Source organism: Paramormyrops kingsleyae, chromosome 21 (assembly GCF_048594095.1).
Source record: "Paramormyrops kingsleyae isolate MSU_618 chromosome 21, PKINGS_0.4, whole genome shotgun sequence".
Taxonomy (NCBI): domain Eukaryota; kingdom Metazoa; phylum Chordata; class Actinopteri; order Osteoglossiformes; family Mormyridae; genus Paramormyrops; species Paramormyrops kingsleyae.
In genome coordinates, this window is record NC_132817.1 from 12,969,575 (window position 1) to 12,988,807 (window position 19,233).

The window sequence follows — 19,233 nt, forward strand, 5'->3', positions numbered from 1 at the left end:
ATTTGCTGTAGTGCTGTGAGCTTGTTAACATTGTACTGAATTCCTGACAGGCTTGGCCACGAGTCTATGGACATCATGGTGTGAGTTAGAGGCTTACAGTTTTCTACACAATGGAGATAACTACACAACACACTTGGTGCATGTTAAAATCGTTTTATTACAAAAAATATTTTAGTACCTGGTAATTTTCACCAAACAAGGAGGGTAGAAAGGTTGAGGGTAGATGATCCAGCTCCCTGTAGGAAAACACCCTACTATTCTATTCAGATCTGCTCTCCCAGTGCATTATGGGGGAATATGGGTTTTGGCACAAGCCTGATACTGAAATATAACACTGTTAGAAAATACGATTTACCCTTCGGTAGACGACCCTGAAATGTGGGCTTTCTGAGCTTGGCACAGTCACCCCATATGGATCAGCCCCCAAAAAAAGCGTCATGTGTGCAGGACACTGGGAATTACGTCGAACTGGGCCGAGGAGTTTGCAGACCTTAGACACGGGAAACGTGCCATGCGCAAGGCATGCGGCCACGTCCAGCCGGAAACTCCAAGACCAACGAAAGCAGAGAACACAAGTCAATGTCCAACAGACACCTAAGCCATACCTGGGCAAACCGCATGTGAACAAACGTGAAACGCAAACCAACCACGATGCGGACGTGATGCCACGCTCTGGGTTAGATGGTCTGGAGGGGACATCCAAGAAGAAGTGGAAGCTGGGCAGGAGACCTGCCCCTCTTTACTTCTAACGCTGATTTCTGATTTCATCATGACACACATCAGACCCCCACCTCATTTAAACCTGTGTGCCCCTGGTTGGAATATAGTCTTCACTCCTACAATAAGTCACTGGACTGAGTTAGAAGATTCTTGCACAAAACCAAAACAGTAAAACACGTTTATAAAACCTCAGTACCTATAAATTTATCTAAGTGCTTATGGTTATCCCTGACTCTCCACAATCTTCAGTAATACTATTAAAACAAGCAAATCCAGGCCAGATTTTTCTGTAAAATCCCCAGCTGTACTGATCATGGATCAGTCCTTATTACCAACATCTGCTTCCCATTAACAAACCTGTTAAATGACATTTAAATCCGTATACACCTGATAATCAAATAAAAATTAAATACAATGAATCCAATGAATAACTTCAAAACAAACTACTTCAGTCTGACATGCATCCAGTCCTGTCCAAACAGGTGTGTCGATGTGACATCATTTCCTGTCTATGTGCACCCTCCGGCAAATAAGAGCGGCAGACAGAGGCTGTTTCACAAAATGTGTATCTAACCGTACTTGTGTTCTCGCGTAAGCGTTTTACGTCACCTTCCACTGTCGAAGACCAGTTCCAGTACTAAGAACAGAAGTACAGAGGATGGTAAAAATCTCAGGACAAGACCAATCCCATGATTCATTGCACACCAAGTTCATTCTTGGAAGGCAAGCTAGTAAGATCACTCTTGCCAAGACCAAGACCAAATACGACGTTTGCATTCTTGGTATTGAGAAACACCCAGAGGATCTCTGGGTGCCATGGGAGAGGGCGGGGCCAGCTGGCAAGTCTCTCTCACGGAGGGCACAGCTGTTACTTGATTCACTTAGAGGGCATGTTCGTCTGCCAGTTACCTGTCGTGCCATGGTGAATGGTACGCTGACTTTACAGTTCCCTTTAACAGAAGGTATGGTCTTATGTTTCTCTTGGCCGCTGCTCTGTCCATTGTCTCCCCGACAGTGCAGCCTGTCTGTGCTTCTCTCTGATGGACATTATGGCCGTCTAACTGTTGCTGGCTGTCAGTCCAAGGCTCAGAATCGCTCTATGACCACATAACTTCCTTGAGATAAAAAGCCATCTGAAATACCACACAGCCCTTAATACTCCCCTTAACTACTGATTCAGGATCAAGTTAAGGTCATCCCCATGACAGTCACTATCACAGCTGTACAGTCCAGGTCCAGAAAGCAAAAATCCAGACCAAGATTTTGTTCTAACCAACCAACTGAGTACTCTGTTACTGTGACTCTTTATACTGGTTGCTTGAAACAAAATCTTGGTACGGATTATTACTTTCTGGACTTGAACTATCCACCTTTGGTCACTATGATCCCTTATCAGTCCCTATGGGCATAATTTACTTAAAACCACATTCACAGTGCTAGTAAATACAATTAAGTAAAATAATTATGCAAATGTTTCATAGCCTAACATTTTTTTTTTGCAAATCCAGCTACTAATAGTGCCTGTTACGAATGATTTCCACCAAGCTGCCATCTTGCAGTTACAGCTAAGTGCAACAGGAGGCGATAGCGATGCTCTCAGAGATTCTTGTCCTTCGCCGCACCGTTCTGCATATACTTCCTGTAAAACATGTATGGAAACAAGTCAGCCGACAAGCTGTAAGAGAAGCAATCAAAGAAACAGCTCGATGTTTTGGGTCAGGCTGTACCCTTCATGTGCGATTACCCACAATGCAGCACTCACCCATTTGCGTCCGGCTCGCTGACAAACGGCGCCTTCCTCGGCTCGCCCTCCTCCTCGTACTCCCTCACATCGCTGAGCTCCTGCATCTTTCCTGTGAGCACCTTCGCCACAAACAGCAGGATGAACTGCAAAGGGGTGCAGAGAGGGGGTGAGGAGGGCTGGGGGAAGCAAGTTACAGGGCTGCCCAACGTAAGACACACCCACCGCTTGGGGAGAGGAGGCTCTATGAGGGGTTCTGAGGCTGTATCTGATGTTTCAGTCTCAGTGCACTGGTGGTGGGCTCATTCACCCATCATCTGCCCATCATCCACCCATGAGCTATGGAGTTGCAGACCAACTCACCAGGAACCAGTAGATGTTCATTAGAAGCAGCAGGAATAGGAGGAAGTTGAAGAAGAAGTACAAAGGGATGTTGGGGACAGCTTCCAAGCTGGTGATACAGGTGGCGTAGAGCACTTTGAGCGGGAACCAGTAAAGACGAAACCAGAACCTGTCGGGAGACGTGTCAGGGGGGTGAGCCTTGGTGGCGACACCAGGGGGCGCCAACCACACCGGACGGGCTGGGGCCTCACCAGCTGAAGCTGAAGCTGACGCAGCCCAGGTTGGAGACAACCTCGTTGATGAGGTGGCGCCCCCCACCGCGGCTCTTGAAGTAGACATTGAGCTTGGTGAGCTCCAGCTGCACGTCGCTGATGTCATGGAGGAAGAGGACCAGGACACCCACGTTGTGGTACCTGTGGGGCAGGGGGTAAAGGTCGTCAAGCCGAACGCAGGCCCGGGCTGCCTCGTGCCCGTTCAGGGGGCGTCGGCTCTGGTTACAGCCCCGTTCCCGAGCTCAAGACCATTTGTGGTGAACATCAGCACTGTGACTTAGCTGCTGACCCCCCCAGCGCCCCCCCCCCTAGACAAGTCTGGACAACTAACACCTTAAATCACCCTAACAAGAGCCTGGAGCTACATGGGTAACCTGGGATCTGGAACCTGGTTACTGGACGATCAGTGAGATAAATCGGATTGGCATGAGCAGATAGTTGAGGTCCAGAAAGTAAAAATCCAAATCAAGATTTTGTTTCAACCAACCAGCTAGGTACTCTGTGATTGTGTCTCTTTACACTCAAATGATTGGTTGAAACAAAATCTTGATCTGGATTTTTATTTTCTGGACCTGAAATATCCACCTCTGTGGATCAGTAGATTTTTTGCAAGCCTAACCCCTGGGGTTTTAGAGGGTGAGAGCGCCCCCACCTGAAGGCATAGGAGAATGCGATGAGTGCCAGCGTGATGAGGTGATGGGCCAGCATGACGATGGAGTCCCGCCTCCAGGCATCCATGTACAAGGTGGCATATACCGAGTGGCCATAGAAACTGCCCTGGATCAGGTAGGCGATGGCAATGTCACGGGGCACCGGTATGCCGCTCTGCCAGCCTAGCCAGAACAAGCAAGCCACCAGGGGGCGCAGTCAACAAGGACCTCAACCGTATTACACCCACAGTAACAGGAATACTCTTATGTAGGTGCTTGACATGAACTTTGTCATTGAATGGTGCATTGTACCAAGGGGGGTATTTGGAGGGTTCTTTCATACCACGGAAGGCAGACCCGGGGTCCTGGAAGAAGGAGTATCCAGCGAAGAACAGCAGGTAGGCGCTGTAGGACCAGGCCAGTGTGTAGAAGGTCAGCTTCCAGGCACTCTCTGGCATCTTGGTCGCATCTTTGGGTTGCAGGCGAGACCAGCGAGCGAGAGGCTGAATGGGGAAGAAAGAGGGCAACGATGGTCAGAGACACAGTCAGACAGACAGTCGGACAGACAGGCAGTCAGATAGACAGAGATATGGTCAGACAGATGGTCAGGAACTCAGTCGAAGACTGTCAGACAGACAGTCAGAGACATGGTCAGACATACAGTTAGACAGTCAGACAAACAGTCAGGCAGGCAGTCAGACAGACAGTCAGAGACATGGTCAGACATACAGTTAGACAAACAGTCAGGCAGGCAGTCAGACAGACAGGCAGTCAGTCAGATGGTGAGGGACACAGATAGACAGTCAGACAGGCAGTCAGTCAGATGGTGAGGGACACAGACAGACAGTCAGTCAGATGGTGAGGGACACAGACAGACAGTCAGTCAGATGGTGAGGGACACAGACAGACAGTCAGTCAGGCAGTCAGACAATCACACACAGCTGTCCAGGAGCTCTGTGTTTCCCAGTATGACCTGGACAGGCACAACGGACAGAGGAAATGGTGTCCAGTCCCCAACACATCCTCATATTACTCAAGAGCAGTCCGCTCATTGTGGGCCAGCCGATCACAAATGGCCACGTCTGCCCCGTGTATCACTTTCACCCTAAAAGAATGATCCGGAAGTTTGTGGCTGACGGCCCAGCAGGCACAACAGACTCCTCGTAAATTCTTATTTTTCCAAAGGTCTCCATGGTAACAGCAGCCTGCGTCGCCATGGTGAGTGTGAGGCATTCTTTCCATGTTTGCTGGCTGCACTTGTTCGCTCCTCAGCTTCAGATCATATCCTGTCCCCCCATCTCACCCCTGTGTCTCGCGCAATATTTTATAAGGAGGCAGAGTGAAAAAAATACACAAACAGACCACAGACCAAATAAGTGCAAAATAAAGCCAATGTAGTGATTTAAATTAAAATCCAGTGCAGGGTCACTGTATTAATACAGGTAAATATATCTGTCTGCAGGGGTACAGACATGGCCACCCAACCCCACCCCTGAGTACCACCCCCCAGGTGTGTCAACAGGAACCATGGCAGAGGATGTCTTAATGGTGGGACCCTGGTCCCTCGTCCAGTCTGAGCGTATTCCTGCTCAGTAGTTTTTCCCACAATAGCCAAGATGTCCTGTGATTCTACCTTGTATCTCTTCAGCCATTCACTGGAACATAGGAAGAATTTCAGCTTAACCTTCCATCCAGCTCGTCGTGGTGTTTGCTGCACCATTGGAGGATCTCTGGGTGGCTCAGAGGGATTTAAGGGGGGAAGCAGACAGGGCCAGCCTGTCAGCGGCAAAGGGCACGGCCGAATCCCAGCTCACAGCGTGGTCACACGGGCACCAGTGTCCGGAGGAGGAGGGACACAAATCCGGCAGCCGGGAATCATGGGGAACATCAACTGGGACAGATGGCAGCTTGTGATTGATGGTATATCCTGTGGCGATGTTGTCAACCTTCCCCCCAGGTTTCATACAATGGTCTGCTTGTCCTCTGGGCTGAGCCATGGATCGGGTGGGGGGTCGACCCAAGTGGAGATGGAGCTAACTAAGCCCCCGCAATTATTATTACCTGCACCACCACTGTCGTTCTGGTCCTTTGCCCCTTTTGGCTGCCCGGAAATTTAGCCGACCATTTTGTTTTGTGCAGTTATTTTGTGTATGTTCCCCAGCTTCCCCGTGCGGCTGAAAATCCAGCCACCAAGAGTCCAGGGACAAAGAAGAGGAGGGACATCATGAACGCCCACAGAGGCACAGTAACCCTGTCAGGAGGAGCCCTTCTATTGCTAAATTGAAGGGGAATCGGTCTGGATTAAACTGTATTTTGGTCCGGACATGAAAATACAGGAGAAATCGAATCTCTTATTGGTTTAAAATAGGACACAGCATTTTATTTTTCAACACTGAAAGATCCTGTAAAATATGGGTGGCAACTCTATGTTTAATTTTTTATTAAGCAAGGTTAGCTGAATCCCCCGGGTTTTAGCCTGAGTAAGCACATGCATGAAAGTGCCCCAGGACAGCCATAAACCACGGAGCCCCCCCCCCTGGACGACAGCGAAACGCCCTTCCTCCAACCCAGATGGATCTGTGAAAGGAGTAATGTAGGTCGGGGGCTCTCGTTGGGACGTCCTGCTTCCTTTGCCCCTGAGCTGGCAGTGTGGAGTCCATTACATAACCAGGCAGGTCCAAAAAGAAGTGTATTCAAAAGCCAGCCACATCAGAGCCAGCAACCCCCAGAGAAAATGCCAGAAAACCCAAGTCCACAGGGGCTTATGTGTGGCTGCTGAACTCTGACGAGGATCCTTAGCTTGCTGTCCATCACCATCACTCTGGTATTGAGACGTGTGACCCCTGGAGTGTAGGGGGGGGCAGGGGGGGGGGGTGACCCTGATAATAGGAAGGCAGAGGTAGAAGAAATTCCCACATGGTGGGTAGCATGTGCCTGAGTGGGCTAAGCCTGTGTGCCTGTAATCAGAAGATCACTAGGTCAAACCCAACCTCAGCACTTCTGCAGGTCCTTGAGCAAGGTCCCTAACCCCCGCCCCCCCCCCCCCCTCCCCGCTCCCTGGGTGCCACAACAGGTGGCTGCCCTTCACAGCCAGCTTATTCTACAAAGAGCAAGTTAGGGGAGGCATAAAGACAATTTCCCAACAGGGATCAATGAAGCATCTATTATTGTTATGATATTCTCACACACAGCTTGTCACTGGACTCATTTTCCCATGATCCTCTAAGCTATGGATGCTTAGCTGTGACTGGCCCTAAGACTGTATACAGAGTGCATACATATGGCTCCTAGGGAGGGGAAACAAGATTAAAAAAAAATCAAGACTGTCCTCATATGTAGTGATAAACACTGACGACCTGGGGAACTGAGGGAAGAGAACAGATTTAATGGCAATGAGAATGCAGACACACGATAACATGACATCTAACTGAGCAGCCTAACCCATCCGGGACGTCTGCCAGTGACTGTAACCATGCGTCTCGTCTGCAGAATCTTTTCGGGTTACCAGAGACCTGGTTGGAAGCCAGAATTATTGATTGGAATAACGATCCCTAGGAGGGGTAACGGGTCCCACCCTGAAAACTAGGATTGGGGATGATGACATTGTTGGCAAAGACAGGAAATCTAGAACAATAAAAAAAGAAAGAAAATCAGAAAGAAAAAATAATCAGTAAACCAGTCGATTTTGAAAAAGTTAAAAGTTAGACTTTAAAAAGGACAAAAGAAGCTGGGACATAGTCAGCCCCGAGCCTCTCTCTCTCTCTCTCTCTCTCTCTCTCTCACACACACAGACACAAACACCGATGTACCTGAAATACGTAAGCTGTCATCCCCCTGCGCATCGCCGTCCAGAACACGGTGCACAGAAGAAAGAGAGCCAGCTCAGCCCAGGTGATGTGGGCATTGGTCATGAGCGTCTTCCGGGACAACTGCCACCCGCACTCAGTGCAGTCCTTCAGGGCGGCCAGCATGACGGCGTATCCGCGGCTAATGAGCTCCGCGTATCCTGGCATAGGCTCCCCCTCACTTAGGAGGATGCGGCCGTCCTCGTTATGGCGCTCCATCACGGCTCCGACGCGTTTCTTCAAACGTCCAGTTTACCACTGTCCTTATTATTATTACTACTACAGTGATTATAACGCTGGCTAATACTAGATCCCTCCCGATCAGAGCCGCCTGTCAGTCTCTTTAAACCTTCAATCTTTGTCCAAGAGACACCGATTTGTCATCCACGCGCTCCAGCAGCGTCCGCAGGGAAGATGCACCATCAGACGCGTTTCCGGATAAAATGCACGCAAGGAAAATCCGCACGAGTCATGACCAGGGACGAAAGCAATGCGCCGGTAGACGGTCAGTTCGGATACACCCGCGGCCAGATGCCTCGCTTCTCATCTCGCTTTTTGCGCTCCCCGTTGTCACACACAAGTCTCCGGGTTTGCGCCTTAAAATGCGCACCGCCTGCTCCCCCCTCTGGGCCCGATCAGCGCCCCCCTGGTGTTATATAATATCCACGACAAGGATCCATAGGGGGTAACGCGCTTGGATCGGGGGGAGCGGATTGGGGGGCGGGGGACCTGAAATGAAAAACCCGGCGGACGCGTGTTTCTGAGCGTCACGTATCCTCGGTCAGCAGCCGGAGAGCGCAAGCATGGCGCCGCATCGCCTGTGGGGTTTATGAAAATGGTCTTCGCGAAAAACGAGCCGTTTATCGGGGTCCTGGAGACGCCTGATCGTCTATCAGGGTGAAGCGAAGACAATCTGGTCGGGGTGACGTCCGCATGGTCTTATTTTTGAGCTGCTTCCATTTAAAGGGCCAGTCCCGCACTATTGGCGCTTCTCTATATAGCGTCTTTCCTGCCCTAGCGCTTTAATCTCAATTTTCTTCCATCAAATCCCATGTCACCCAGCCTGCTATCGCATTAATACGCGTAGAAGATGTGTGTGTGCGAAAAAAGAAGAAACGTCACAGGTCCCAATCGACACCTTTTATAAAGAAACACGACACAGCAGCGCCACCTACAGGAGATGAGATTTTATTTATGCCAAACTGGAATGCTTTACATTATCTACATGACATATAGGGGACCGTAAGGAAAGACATGAAGTGAAAATAGATCTAAGTTATAAACTGCAGCGTGTCGTGTTTGCCGGGTATGAAGACTTTTTCCGGGCTGAGCCAGCGTCCTAAACGCCGGGGGCATACTGCATGGCCAGACGGTCAAACTCATTCTCCTGAAAGAGAGACAGATGGAGCATTTAACTGAGGACGTGGTGAGAAATGCAGGAGGCCTGGAAACAGGATACTGAATATCGCACCTTGATGAAATAGTCCTTAATGAAAGGGTGTGTCCTGTGTGCGTCCTTCATCTGAGACAAGTAGCGGTTTGTAACCTACACAAAGAAATCAGTCATCATCATCATCATCATCATCATCATCATCTTCAGCACACAGTAAGAAAATATTTTTTGGAAACAAAATATAACAAACTTTGAACATTTTGAAATGTTAAGCCTATAAACAAATTACAATATCATTGTTTATAGAAAGATTAAAGGGGGGGGGGGGACTGTATTGAGACCATGATGGATACAAGGCTCAGAGAGACCAGAACAGGAGCCGACAGAAGCTGGTCTCACCTCTGGAACCTTTCCCAGGTGCTGCGTCAAAACGATGAGGTTAATCAGTGTCTCAGGATGGCTGCTGTCCTGTTATAGCACAGAGGTGACACACACTGAAGGTCAGGACCCCCAGAGCTGGACGGGTAAGGTCACCAATCAAACGCCAGGGTGTGCTGCATAATGCAATGGGCATTTACCGCCCATTTGTGTTAGTCCCCAGTGGCCTCACCTTGTCCAGCGCCTCCTGCAGCACCCCCTCGGCCTCCTCCCACTTGTTCTGTGCCATGTGACAAGCTGCCTGACCGTTCAGCAGGAGCAGCGTCGCCGAGTATTTGTCTGACATTTCTTGGAAGATGTAGTAGGCGTCCTGCAGTTTCTCGCCACCCTATTCCACAGGGAACACAATTTTAAAAGACGTATGTCTCCCGGCAAACGAGCGGGCTTCCCGTACACAAGAGGATGCTGGGAGTGTGAGCGACACTCACCATGGCCAGGTTGACCCAGGCGGTGGCCAGCTGCGTCAGTGTGGCATCCTCATCCCGCTCCTGCATCTTCTTCAGCTCTTTCCTGCGCAAGAACCCGGCAAAAGAAAAGAAAAATATCAGGGGCCGCTGCTATGCCCCCTGATGACCAGCAGGGGTCTCCAGATGTCAAAATCACAGGATGCAGAACGACATAATTCCCAGAGAAGCAGGGCCTTAAACACTTGACTCTTTACGGCTCGTTCACCTAGTTGCTACATACGCCTTTAATAAGGTTTAGGAACCATACCTGGCCAGATCCAGTCGATCCAGCTTCAGCAGGACCTGAATAGTCATGCCCATACTGTGGAGGAGGAAAGAAAGTGTTATGTACCTGGGGGCTATATCACGAAGCTAGATTATTGGGTTAGCAACATAATGTCAGATTTAAGGTAGTAGGAGCTAAATGTAAGTGAACAAAGATAATGTCCATTGTATTTGGGGGACCTTAAATCTGACAAGTTATCTTGCTTTGTAATACATGCCCCTGATCTCAAGTAAAAGCCACCGATTGTAGATAAAACAGTCTCTTCTGTGACCTGGGGGGTGTTCCACAAAGCAGGATTTCTTTCTTAGCCAGATAACTTGTTGGATTTAAGGTAGTTTGGGCTAAATGAACTTCATACGTGTTCACATAAGTTTAGCCCAAACTACCTTAAATCCGAAAAGTTATCCGGCAAAGCAAGAAATCCTGCTTTGTGGAAGACCCCCGTAACCTCACCTCCCACTGCTGCAGACCCGCCCCCCACAGCCTGGCTCCGCCCCCAGCTCCTACCACTCCAAGCTGTCGCCCTGGTGCAGGGTGCGCAGTGCCATGTCAGTGTTCATCTCCTGGAAGTATATGGAAGCGGCCATGAGCAGGAAGGTTGTGTTTGCCGCATCCACGCTCTTGGCCATCTTCTTGTCGAGATCGACCACAATGGCGTCCCTTTAGAAAGACACGGACACGGTTTTGTTACCAAGGCACTGCACTTTGAGCTGCACCGTACACCACCACGCCACCTGCTGCTCAGTCTGAACTTTCAACACTAAGAGCTCATGATCCACATTAACCTGCCCACACATATTACGTTAAATATACCCGCTGACCTCTTGCCCTCGGCAGACAAGTATTCAGCATACATCCGGACAGCCTGCAGCTCGACGGGGGAGCTCAGCTTCACATCTTCCAGAACAACGCCATACTTCCTCTGAAAAAGAATGAGCTTGATCACAGGGACCTGGAGAAATCCTGACACATTTATAAAAACACTGACCCGTTCAACTACCCAATTATTGTTTTATTTTTGCACACCCCCCACACACGGGTCCTTTCACAGCTAATGATGGACAAGCCAGCCCTTAGCAACACTGATACGCAGACAAATGTTAGAAAAAGGGGACTTAGGTAAGCGGTTAACATAGACGGGTTAACTTGCCTGGGCTATATAAGCTCGGTACAGAAACGTGTCTCTTTCGATCTCCTTCTCTGGGCTCGACGGCTAAAAAGAGGTAAGATACGGTATTGTTTACATTTTCACATCGCGACTATTGACGCCGGATCGACAGTCAACATCAGTCACAGCGGACAGAGACCGTGATCTAAACCGTAAATCAGATGTAAAATGCATAAAATGCGAAATATTAAAGAAAAAAATATTGTATGCGATGAACATGACTGAGATTACAGCATATTCATAGTCTCTTGAAATCAGATCGCCGTTCTTATGATTGTATACCTTAACTTTCTGCGCTTCATTGATGCATTGCTGATAGCTTCCGATATAATAAGCATTTTTCACGTCGAATAGCTCGTCTACTTCTCCCTGCTGCGACGCCATGTTGACAGAATTCACCGTCTTCCTGACCACGTAGCGTATGTTTCATCACTTCCGAGCATGCGCATTTACGGGACAGCATCTGCGCACATGCAGCATGGGACTTCGGTTGTGTTGCGGGAAATTGCAGTGTTGTATTAATTGAATTTGTTTCAAGTCCAATTAATTGTAATTTGCGGTAATTATATGCGTAAATCATAATGAAACCGTTTGCATTCGTATTAATAAAACACACGGGAGCGTAGTTATTATAAAGAAATTCAGAATCACACCTCTGTCAATCATTTTCGTCGTTTATTGGTATATCTGTTCGTAGTAAAATTGAAAGAGAATATAAACAGTTCCCCTATTATACAATTTCTAGTATAGTGTGCAGCACTCCTCATGGTTGGCGTTTGAATTGTCGTCCATATGCTGTGAGGAAATGGGAGATAAATGCCCCAAGTTCACAGCTCCACTTGCTGTTGAAACACCCAACCTTCTAAACTTACTTGGAATGATTGGGATGAGAAATGTAACACACATCTACTCTGCCAGTAACCGTTTAATCATCAATAGTGGTTGGCAGGGTTTCAGTGAACAAGACTGCATTTTCTCCCAAACCCACCCCCCCCACCCCCAATGCAGATTAGCAGCTACAGTCCTAGGAAATCTGCAGCACATTCCCTCCACCACAATAATTCTGGTCACTCCAAGTTACACTTGTCCCACAGGATCAGAGCTCGTCGTGTTGTGTTCGGGCGATGATGATCAGTTTGGAGAGCTCAGCACGAAACTTCCCATCCTTTTGGGTCACTGGAGGGTTATGAGAAGAATATTGTATTTACACAACTCTGCAAATATGTGGATTGGCATACAGTCAATTAGTAAACAGGAGAACAATGTCCACACTACAAATCTTGCTTATTCTTGTAAGTGATTTAATCCTGGACCCGTTTACGTTTTGCATTGCAGAGTAACATCATAATGCATCGATCCACATAGGCATGCACTTAATGCTCAGTAAGTTACCCTATAGGTTTTGTCACACAATAGACTCCCATCTGTAGAAATGAGAAAGAAGCATCGCATCTGGTATTACGAGCAATGCTGACGTACCTGCCGACTCTCCAGTCACATACTCCTCCTCTTTCAAAGGTACATCTTTTTGTCCTCCAACACCTGCCTGAGACTTTAAAGGGAGATAATGTTTATAAATGCGCCATAAAACAGGATCAGAAGAAAAAGCCGGGAAGCAGAATATAAGCAAAGTGACTGGATTGCGTGGAACTGCAGAGAATTTGCCTCTTAACTGGCATAAAAAGCATAATGAGACAAAAACACAATACTCACAAATGCACTGGCATACTCGATCTTGGCTCCTTTAACCTCAGCCTTAAATTGGGTGAAAAACAGGTAGGACTTCCCCTGCGGTCTATCAAGACAAGTAAGAGAAACAACTGACATAATCTGAAAGAAACTGCTGTTTCAACTATTATTACTGTTATTATTACTACTCTTAACACTTTTATTGATCCCTGCAGGCAAATTCTCTTTTTACCTACCCTATCTTGTTCTCCATGACACACAGACACACATGCAGCCGAGTGCAGCCACCTACAGCAGCGCTCATGCAGCGAGGGTATTAAGGGCCTTGCTAAAGGGCCTAAGGACATGTGACTATTTTGCTGAAGCCAGGCTTGAACCTGCAACCTTCTGATCACAGGCGCAGAATCTTAGCCCACTGAGCTGCATGCTGCAGTCACACTGTGTTTTTTCCCCTCCACAGTTTATGCACAAATCATAAAGTGACATTCCATACATTTATAACAATTTATTTTGCTGAGTGTGTCCACAACAATTTATTTTGCTGAGTGTGTCCACAACTGGGCCCAAGATGTAGGAGACAGAACGTACCAGCACATACCTCCACACAGAGCAGGAAAACAGCTTGTCATCATCACTGAGTCCCACGCTCATTTGCCATTGCTGTAAATAAAATTTAAACAAATTCATTCAAGCGAGGCGTTAACGTCATAGCGGAACGCCGCGTCCAATGGCTGCCCTCATCAGGCCGTCCACTGAGCGTTGACAGCGCGTTAGATTCTGATTGGCTGAAGCCAGAAACGCACCCACCTCATTGGTTCCACCCTGCGACGCATAGGTGAAAGAACACTCGTAGTCTCTCTGCGAAAAAAGATGCACAAAGCAGGGTTATGGGGCACAGCTTACAAGGTCTTCATTCATGAAAGTACTGACGTGTCAGTTATATAGGTTAAAAAGCGATAAATACAGACAGTTCACTATGCATTGAATGCTGCTCCTTTACGGATTTTACTTTACAGCTCTCGATCTTCCTTACGCTACTGGGCATTTTAAACACAGTTCCTAGATGGTTAGATAGTTAGGAACATATAGCTACACTACACTGATCGCCCAATTCCGCATGCAAGACCTACCTAAGCTTTTCTGTGCACGTCACATTGTGCCGGTACATAGGTACAAGCAAGCGTGGTTAAATACATCGATTTATAATTTATTATAACTATTATATTCATTTGCTAATTGCTCGTCTCGCCTCCACCGTTACTCACTATTTTTTCCGAGAACGTGTGCACAACTCCTCCCGGTTTTACGTTGAAATCCGCTGTTTTAGTTCTTTCCTTAGAAGAAGAGACCAGCACGGCCGTGGACAAGCATATCAGCAAAACTTTAATAGCCGGAAAGCAGGACAGAGAACCAAAGCCGTGGCTGTTGGAAGTAGCCATATTGGAAAGGCGGAACCGCTTGCGAGGGGCGTTCCGTATTTGCCATAATACGAGCTACCGGAAATTATCGGTCCTGACCAAAGAAAATTTCTGGCCATCGCCAGAGTTTACGGTTTTCACGATTTCTCTTTTTTATCGGTCACAGAATGCAAAAAAATATAAAATCCATCTCTGGAATATCTGAGTTTGACCGAAAGATATATTTTTTTTGGAAAAATTATAGAAAACATGGCACATAAAAATATTAAAATTTCCAAAATACTATAATTTAGATTATTTACATATTACATATTTAGCACACACTGTTGTCCAACGCGACGTACAAGTGAGGCAAATTACCAACATACGCCTGGCAAGGAGTCGACTAGGTATAAATGTATCTATAGGCTGAGTTTCCAGTGAAATCCTAGGTACAGGTGTTAGCAGTATTGGAGCAGGAGCTTAAAAGCTTCCCTTAAATAAAAAATAATACAATTTTAAAAACCATTTAAGTTCGTTGTTCCGACGATAGATAGTATAAGCAAACATAAGCAAATGTTTTACTAGCCAGAAATATCCGAATAGAATAACTATAATTTCTGAATTGTTCATAATGTGTGTGCTGTGATGCACTGGAATCCCACCCAGGGTGCCCTTGCCGTGTGTCTGTTTCTTGGGGTAGTTTTACTGTGACTCTGTACGTATTGCATGGATAAGTGGTTATAAATGGAGTGGATGCATGGACCGACATGTTTTCAGAAAATTTTACGTATGCACTGTTGAATTTATGTTCACTAAAATAACAGCGCCGTACGTGGATAATTATTCTTAACGAGGCGCGCTGGTGTTTCCAGTGATTTTCTAGGATGAATTGAACAGCCACCTTAAGTTGAATAAAATATATGTACGATTAAATCATTAGTTTGCATTCCGTGACACATTCACATGATGCGTTTTTCTGAAGAGAACAGAATAGTTTAATTTGGCAGGACTGAAACGGTGTCGATAAGAATGCCTTCAGTCTCTTCAGCCAAACGATCTCGTATGAATTAATGTCCTTAATGATTTCAGCGTCTTTCAAGACCGCATATCGATAATTTATTTTAACACAAATCATTTCAATAAAATAAAAACATTTGCGTGAGACGGGAGAGAGCATATGGACGTCCCGGGGATACTGTAGGTGAAGTCAGGCGAGGGACCTTAATACACCTGTCGTCCATTATTAAGGCTCCTTCGCCAACAGCAGTTTTGTTTCGTGTCCCTGTATTGCTGTACAGAACAGTCACCGCTTATCCCAGTTTCTCCGGCTTTCTTTGGTATCCAAGAACATAACTTTGGTTTGAACATGAGGGGCTGAGGTCTCCACTCATTGAAGGGAGTCCAGGGGATTGTACTAGCTGGTTTAATTGTTTACAACCCCCCCGAAAAAAAAGGTACCCCCTCCATCCTCCCATCTGGGTAACGGGCATCTGCTCACGTTCAGTCCGATGCAAGCCTCACAATAGAAAATAATAGCTTTTTTATTCTTATTTTTGCTTTTAAACGTATTTCGAGGTCGGAAAACCATGGTTTGCCAAGTATGTCTCGGGAAAGCTGTCTTTATTTAATGTAACATTCTCCGGACCTGGCGGGAGGTTGTCTGTCTCTGTTTGTTTAAGACTTGTCTGACATTTTTATCACTTCAGCCATACAGACGCTCTTGTTACCACACATATACACCATTGTGTGACTCTCCCGTGGGTTCAGCCTCTCGTCATTCCTCAATATGCTCCAAACTGTGCTTATCGGCCCGGTGTCCGGGTTCATCTGTAGTTTTGCTATAGTCTTAGGGATATTTTTTTTTTCATGTAACACTGCAGTCTTGCGAAATCCTTCAGATAAACGTGAACTTGTATTTCTTATTAGCAGGCATTTGGAATGAGCCATTGTGCCGACATGCGTACATCAGCGTATCCGACACAGAAGGGATGCTGGCTGATGCTTCCACAGGCTCCAGAAGCAACAAGCACCAGTCTAGCGAGTGTCTCTTTCTAATCGCACCCGAAACAGTAAAATAACAGGATCCGACTTGACTATTAAAGTATCCAGGGACTTAAGAGACTCCGGGCGGCGCAGTGATCGCCGTTAAGCGAAAGCGCCGCACCGCTTTTGGAAGCACAAGGCTACCCTTTCAAAGCGGGATTTCCGAGCGCAAACAGGCTAAGCACCACTTTTGTTCTGCCCGAGTAAATATTTCTCTCTTTTCTATAAAAAACATGGGCGACGACAGCAAAATATTGAAAAAGATAATAGGAAATAAAGAGCAGTGTTTAAAACAAGTTGCCTGATTAATCATATTTTTGGTTAGCGACATTTGGAGTTACCGGGGAAAAGTCCACACTGCATGGCCATAAGCGCTAATAATTCAGCATGAAACAGTGCGACTCTTTCACCACAGTTTTTGCTGTGTACCTGCAAAGTAATGAGTCACAAATGGTTTTCCGACTCCAAAGCCACAAACACAAACAGCTGATGGAGATGGGGATGTTTGCAATCTGAAGTAACCTATTTTACGCACTTCACAGAGTGGAACTATTAAATGTCAGATGAACACAAATTTCACGGTTGATTGGAAAGTAAATGAACCCCATACAAGTTCCATATTTGCTCTATATAATTTACCGTATTAATTGACAGAATGTGGAGAACCATAAGCCTTCTTTTATAGAGGCAAGGATGATTTAAGTTAATATAAATACGACATTTCCATAGTGCTGGTGTTTATTCAAAGTGAGATGCCCCCGGTCTCTGGAGGAGGCCCTTGGGTGTATATACATGCCCCGGGGGTGCTGTGGGTTAAGCTGGGGGCCCATGTGCTGAGGTCAGCTCTGTTTCGCTTCCCTGACTAACAGGCGAGCTGTGGAATTTCGCTGCTCCCTGTCATCGCAGCGGGGCCACTGTGTCGCGCGTTCAGCCCCCAGAGCAAACACCTAGGGCCGAGCCCAAGGTTGACGGCTTTGCTGCAGGTCCGTCTTACACGGGGGAGATGCGGGGAGGGGTCGCTGTGGCTCTTAGACAAGGCGTGTTATCATTCACCAAGCTGACAGCTGAAACCTTGGATGAACACAGCTGGTATCCAAACGGTTATGGAGGGTGAGCCGTTACCAGCTCACCCTGGGGCTCCCTGAGACCCAAGCTGCCCACTACCTCTCATTACTTTGTCGTAAAAGTGAGCAGCTAAATTGCACCCATTTTGAATAATTTGTACCGGCAACAGAAGCTCCATTATGTTTAAATGAAAAGGCATTAAACTACTTTGGCATAGTGAGACTTGTGGTGAAACGAGCTGATTGTTAGCTTGAGGAGCCGGAGTCTGGCTGGTTTGGGACACCATCAGGATGGGGGGTGGGCGGGGGGGACTGAACCTGATTTTAGGTCAGGGTTCCGTTGCTGGGATCCACTGGTGATGGCATCCCGCCCATCGGTGAGAGACGGGAACGGCCAGTGTTCAGCACAGCTGAGCAAACAGCTGGTCTGACCCATCTGCCATTACGTAGTAGAAATTGCCGGAATAGCCAAAGTTCCTCAGTGTGGCTCTGGCTCTAAGACACGTCCCTTTTGACTTCTACCTTCATGTTATACGTGCATCAAGTGTGCAGGGGCAGTGGAGGATTGGGGATAGCCATTCTGATGACGCGTCTCTCTGGCCAGTGGGCCCGTGGAATTAGAGAAAGTCGCTAGACTAGATTCCAAATAAACACCTGTAAGTCTTAACTTTGTTTTAGCAGGTAAACAAGGGCTGAGATTCCTAGACGGACCGGAATGGGGGTGCCCAGGAGATGGGAGGTGGGGGCTTTTTCCAGACGGCTTCAATAACACAACTGAAGTTAATCTGGCAAACTAGAACCTTCTCGAGGTCCAGAGTAAACCACTGGAAATAAAGAATCCGTTGGTTACAGAAATGCCGGCCCCTGGCATTTGTGGAGAGGGTGTGGGCGCTCGATGTTGTGATAACAGTTACAGTCCAGAACCTCCTTGCTGGACTTTATCCCAAAGGTCATGTACTTAAAGCATATATTTAAAGACAGAATAGGCTTGATGACTTACAGAAATCCTATTGGTTTCACTGTAATTAAAAAGAAATGTCCGTTTGCTGGTGATTTAAAGAGTGGCGCCAGCTGGAGCATCGTGATACAGTAGCCAAAGACTACTAACCCTAACCCTAACCCTAAACCACCCTAACCCTAACCCTAACCCTAACCCCCCATTAGCGACCGGTGTTTACAGGCGACCGAGAAGGTACACATTCATGTGTGCTGGGGTTTACGGGGCCTGGGCAAACACAACAAACCTTCTTTATGTCCTGAAGCTCCAAATTCACATGTCCGTACAGCTAACAAAGAAGGGAAGTGGAAGGCAAGGGGACAGTTTGGGTGGAAGCCGTCATCTACTGGCAACTAACACTAAGTGGTTTCCCAGCCTAAAAAAGTACCTGAAAACCATCTTATGCTGGTACCTAGTTTTGGCTGGTCTAAGATGGTCTTAGATCAGAGGTCTCCAACTCCAGTCCTGGAGAGCTACTATCCAGTAGGTTTTCTATCCTACTTGACTTCTGATGAGCCACACCTGCTCCTGGTATTTAACCTGAGAACAGGTGTGGCTCATCAAGATCCTGGTAGGATAGAAAACCTACTGGATAGTAGCTCTCCAGGACCGGAGTTGGAGACCCTGGTCTTAGATGGTCATGTCCCAGCACTTGCTGCTTTTTGATGGTTTAGCTGGTGGGGTAAGCTAACATTCATTGGTAGCTAGGGCTGGATGGAAGCTAACGCTAAGTGGAAGC

At 47.2% G+C, this 19,233-nt stretch overlaps 3 protein-coding genes across 3 annotated transcripts; all 3 read right to left on the reverse strand.

Moving 5' to 3' along the window:
- Positions 1-137: 137 nt before the first annotated feature.
- Positions 138-8,652, reverse strand: LOC111847689 (ceramide synthase 1-like). The gene is made up of 7 exons (XM_072704308.1): positions 7,535-8,652; positions 4,069-4,228; positions 3,728-3,908; positions 3,055-3,216; positions 2,825-2,972; positions 2,483-2,607; positions 138-2,359 (listed from the first exon to the last, which is right to left on the reverse strand). Exons 1-7 carry the CDS (start codon positions 7,787-7,789, stop codon positions 2,317-2,319), a joined length of 1,074 nt encoding a protein of 357 aa, XP_072560409.1. The 5' UTR covers positions 7,790-8,652; the 3' UTR covers positions 138-2,316.
- Positions 8,653-8,742: 90 nt separating this feature from the next.
- On the reverse strand, positions 8,743-11,743 carry cope (COPI coat complex subunit epsilon). The gene is made up of 10 exons (XM_023818941.2): positions 11,584-11,743; positions 11,284-11,346; positions 10,955-11,055; positions 10,641-10,793; positions 10,116-10,169; positions 9,830-9,911; positions 9,574-9,729; positions 9,363-9,431; positions 9,042-9,116; positions 8,743-8,957 (listed from the first exon to the last, which is right to left on the reverse strand). The coding sequence occupies exons 1-10, from the start codon at positions 11,683-11,685 to the stop codon at positions 8,910-8,912; spliced, it is 903 nt and encodes a 300-aa protein (XP_023674709.2). The 5' UTR covers positions 11,686-11,743; the 3' UTR covers positions 8,743-8,909.
- Positions 11,744-11,959: 216 nt separating this feature from the next.
- Positions 11,960-14,457, reverse strand: mydgf (myeloid-derived growth factor). Its single transcript, XM_023818961.2, has 6 exons — positions 14,256-14,457; positions 13,798-13,848; positions 13,589-13,650; positions 13,015-13,096; positions 12,781-12,853; positions 11,960-12,477 (listed from the first exon to the last, which is right to left on the reverse strand). The coding sequence occupies exons 1-6, from the start codon at positions 14,427-14,429 to the stop codon at positions 12,398-12,400; spliced, it is 522 nt and encodes a 173-aa protein (XP_023674729.1). The 5' UTR covers positions 14,430-14,457; the 3' UTR covers positions 11,960-12,397.
- Positions 14,458-19,233: the final 4,776 nt, after the last annotated feature.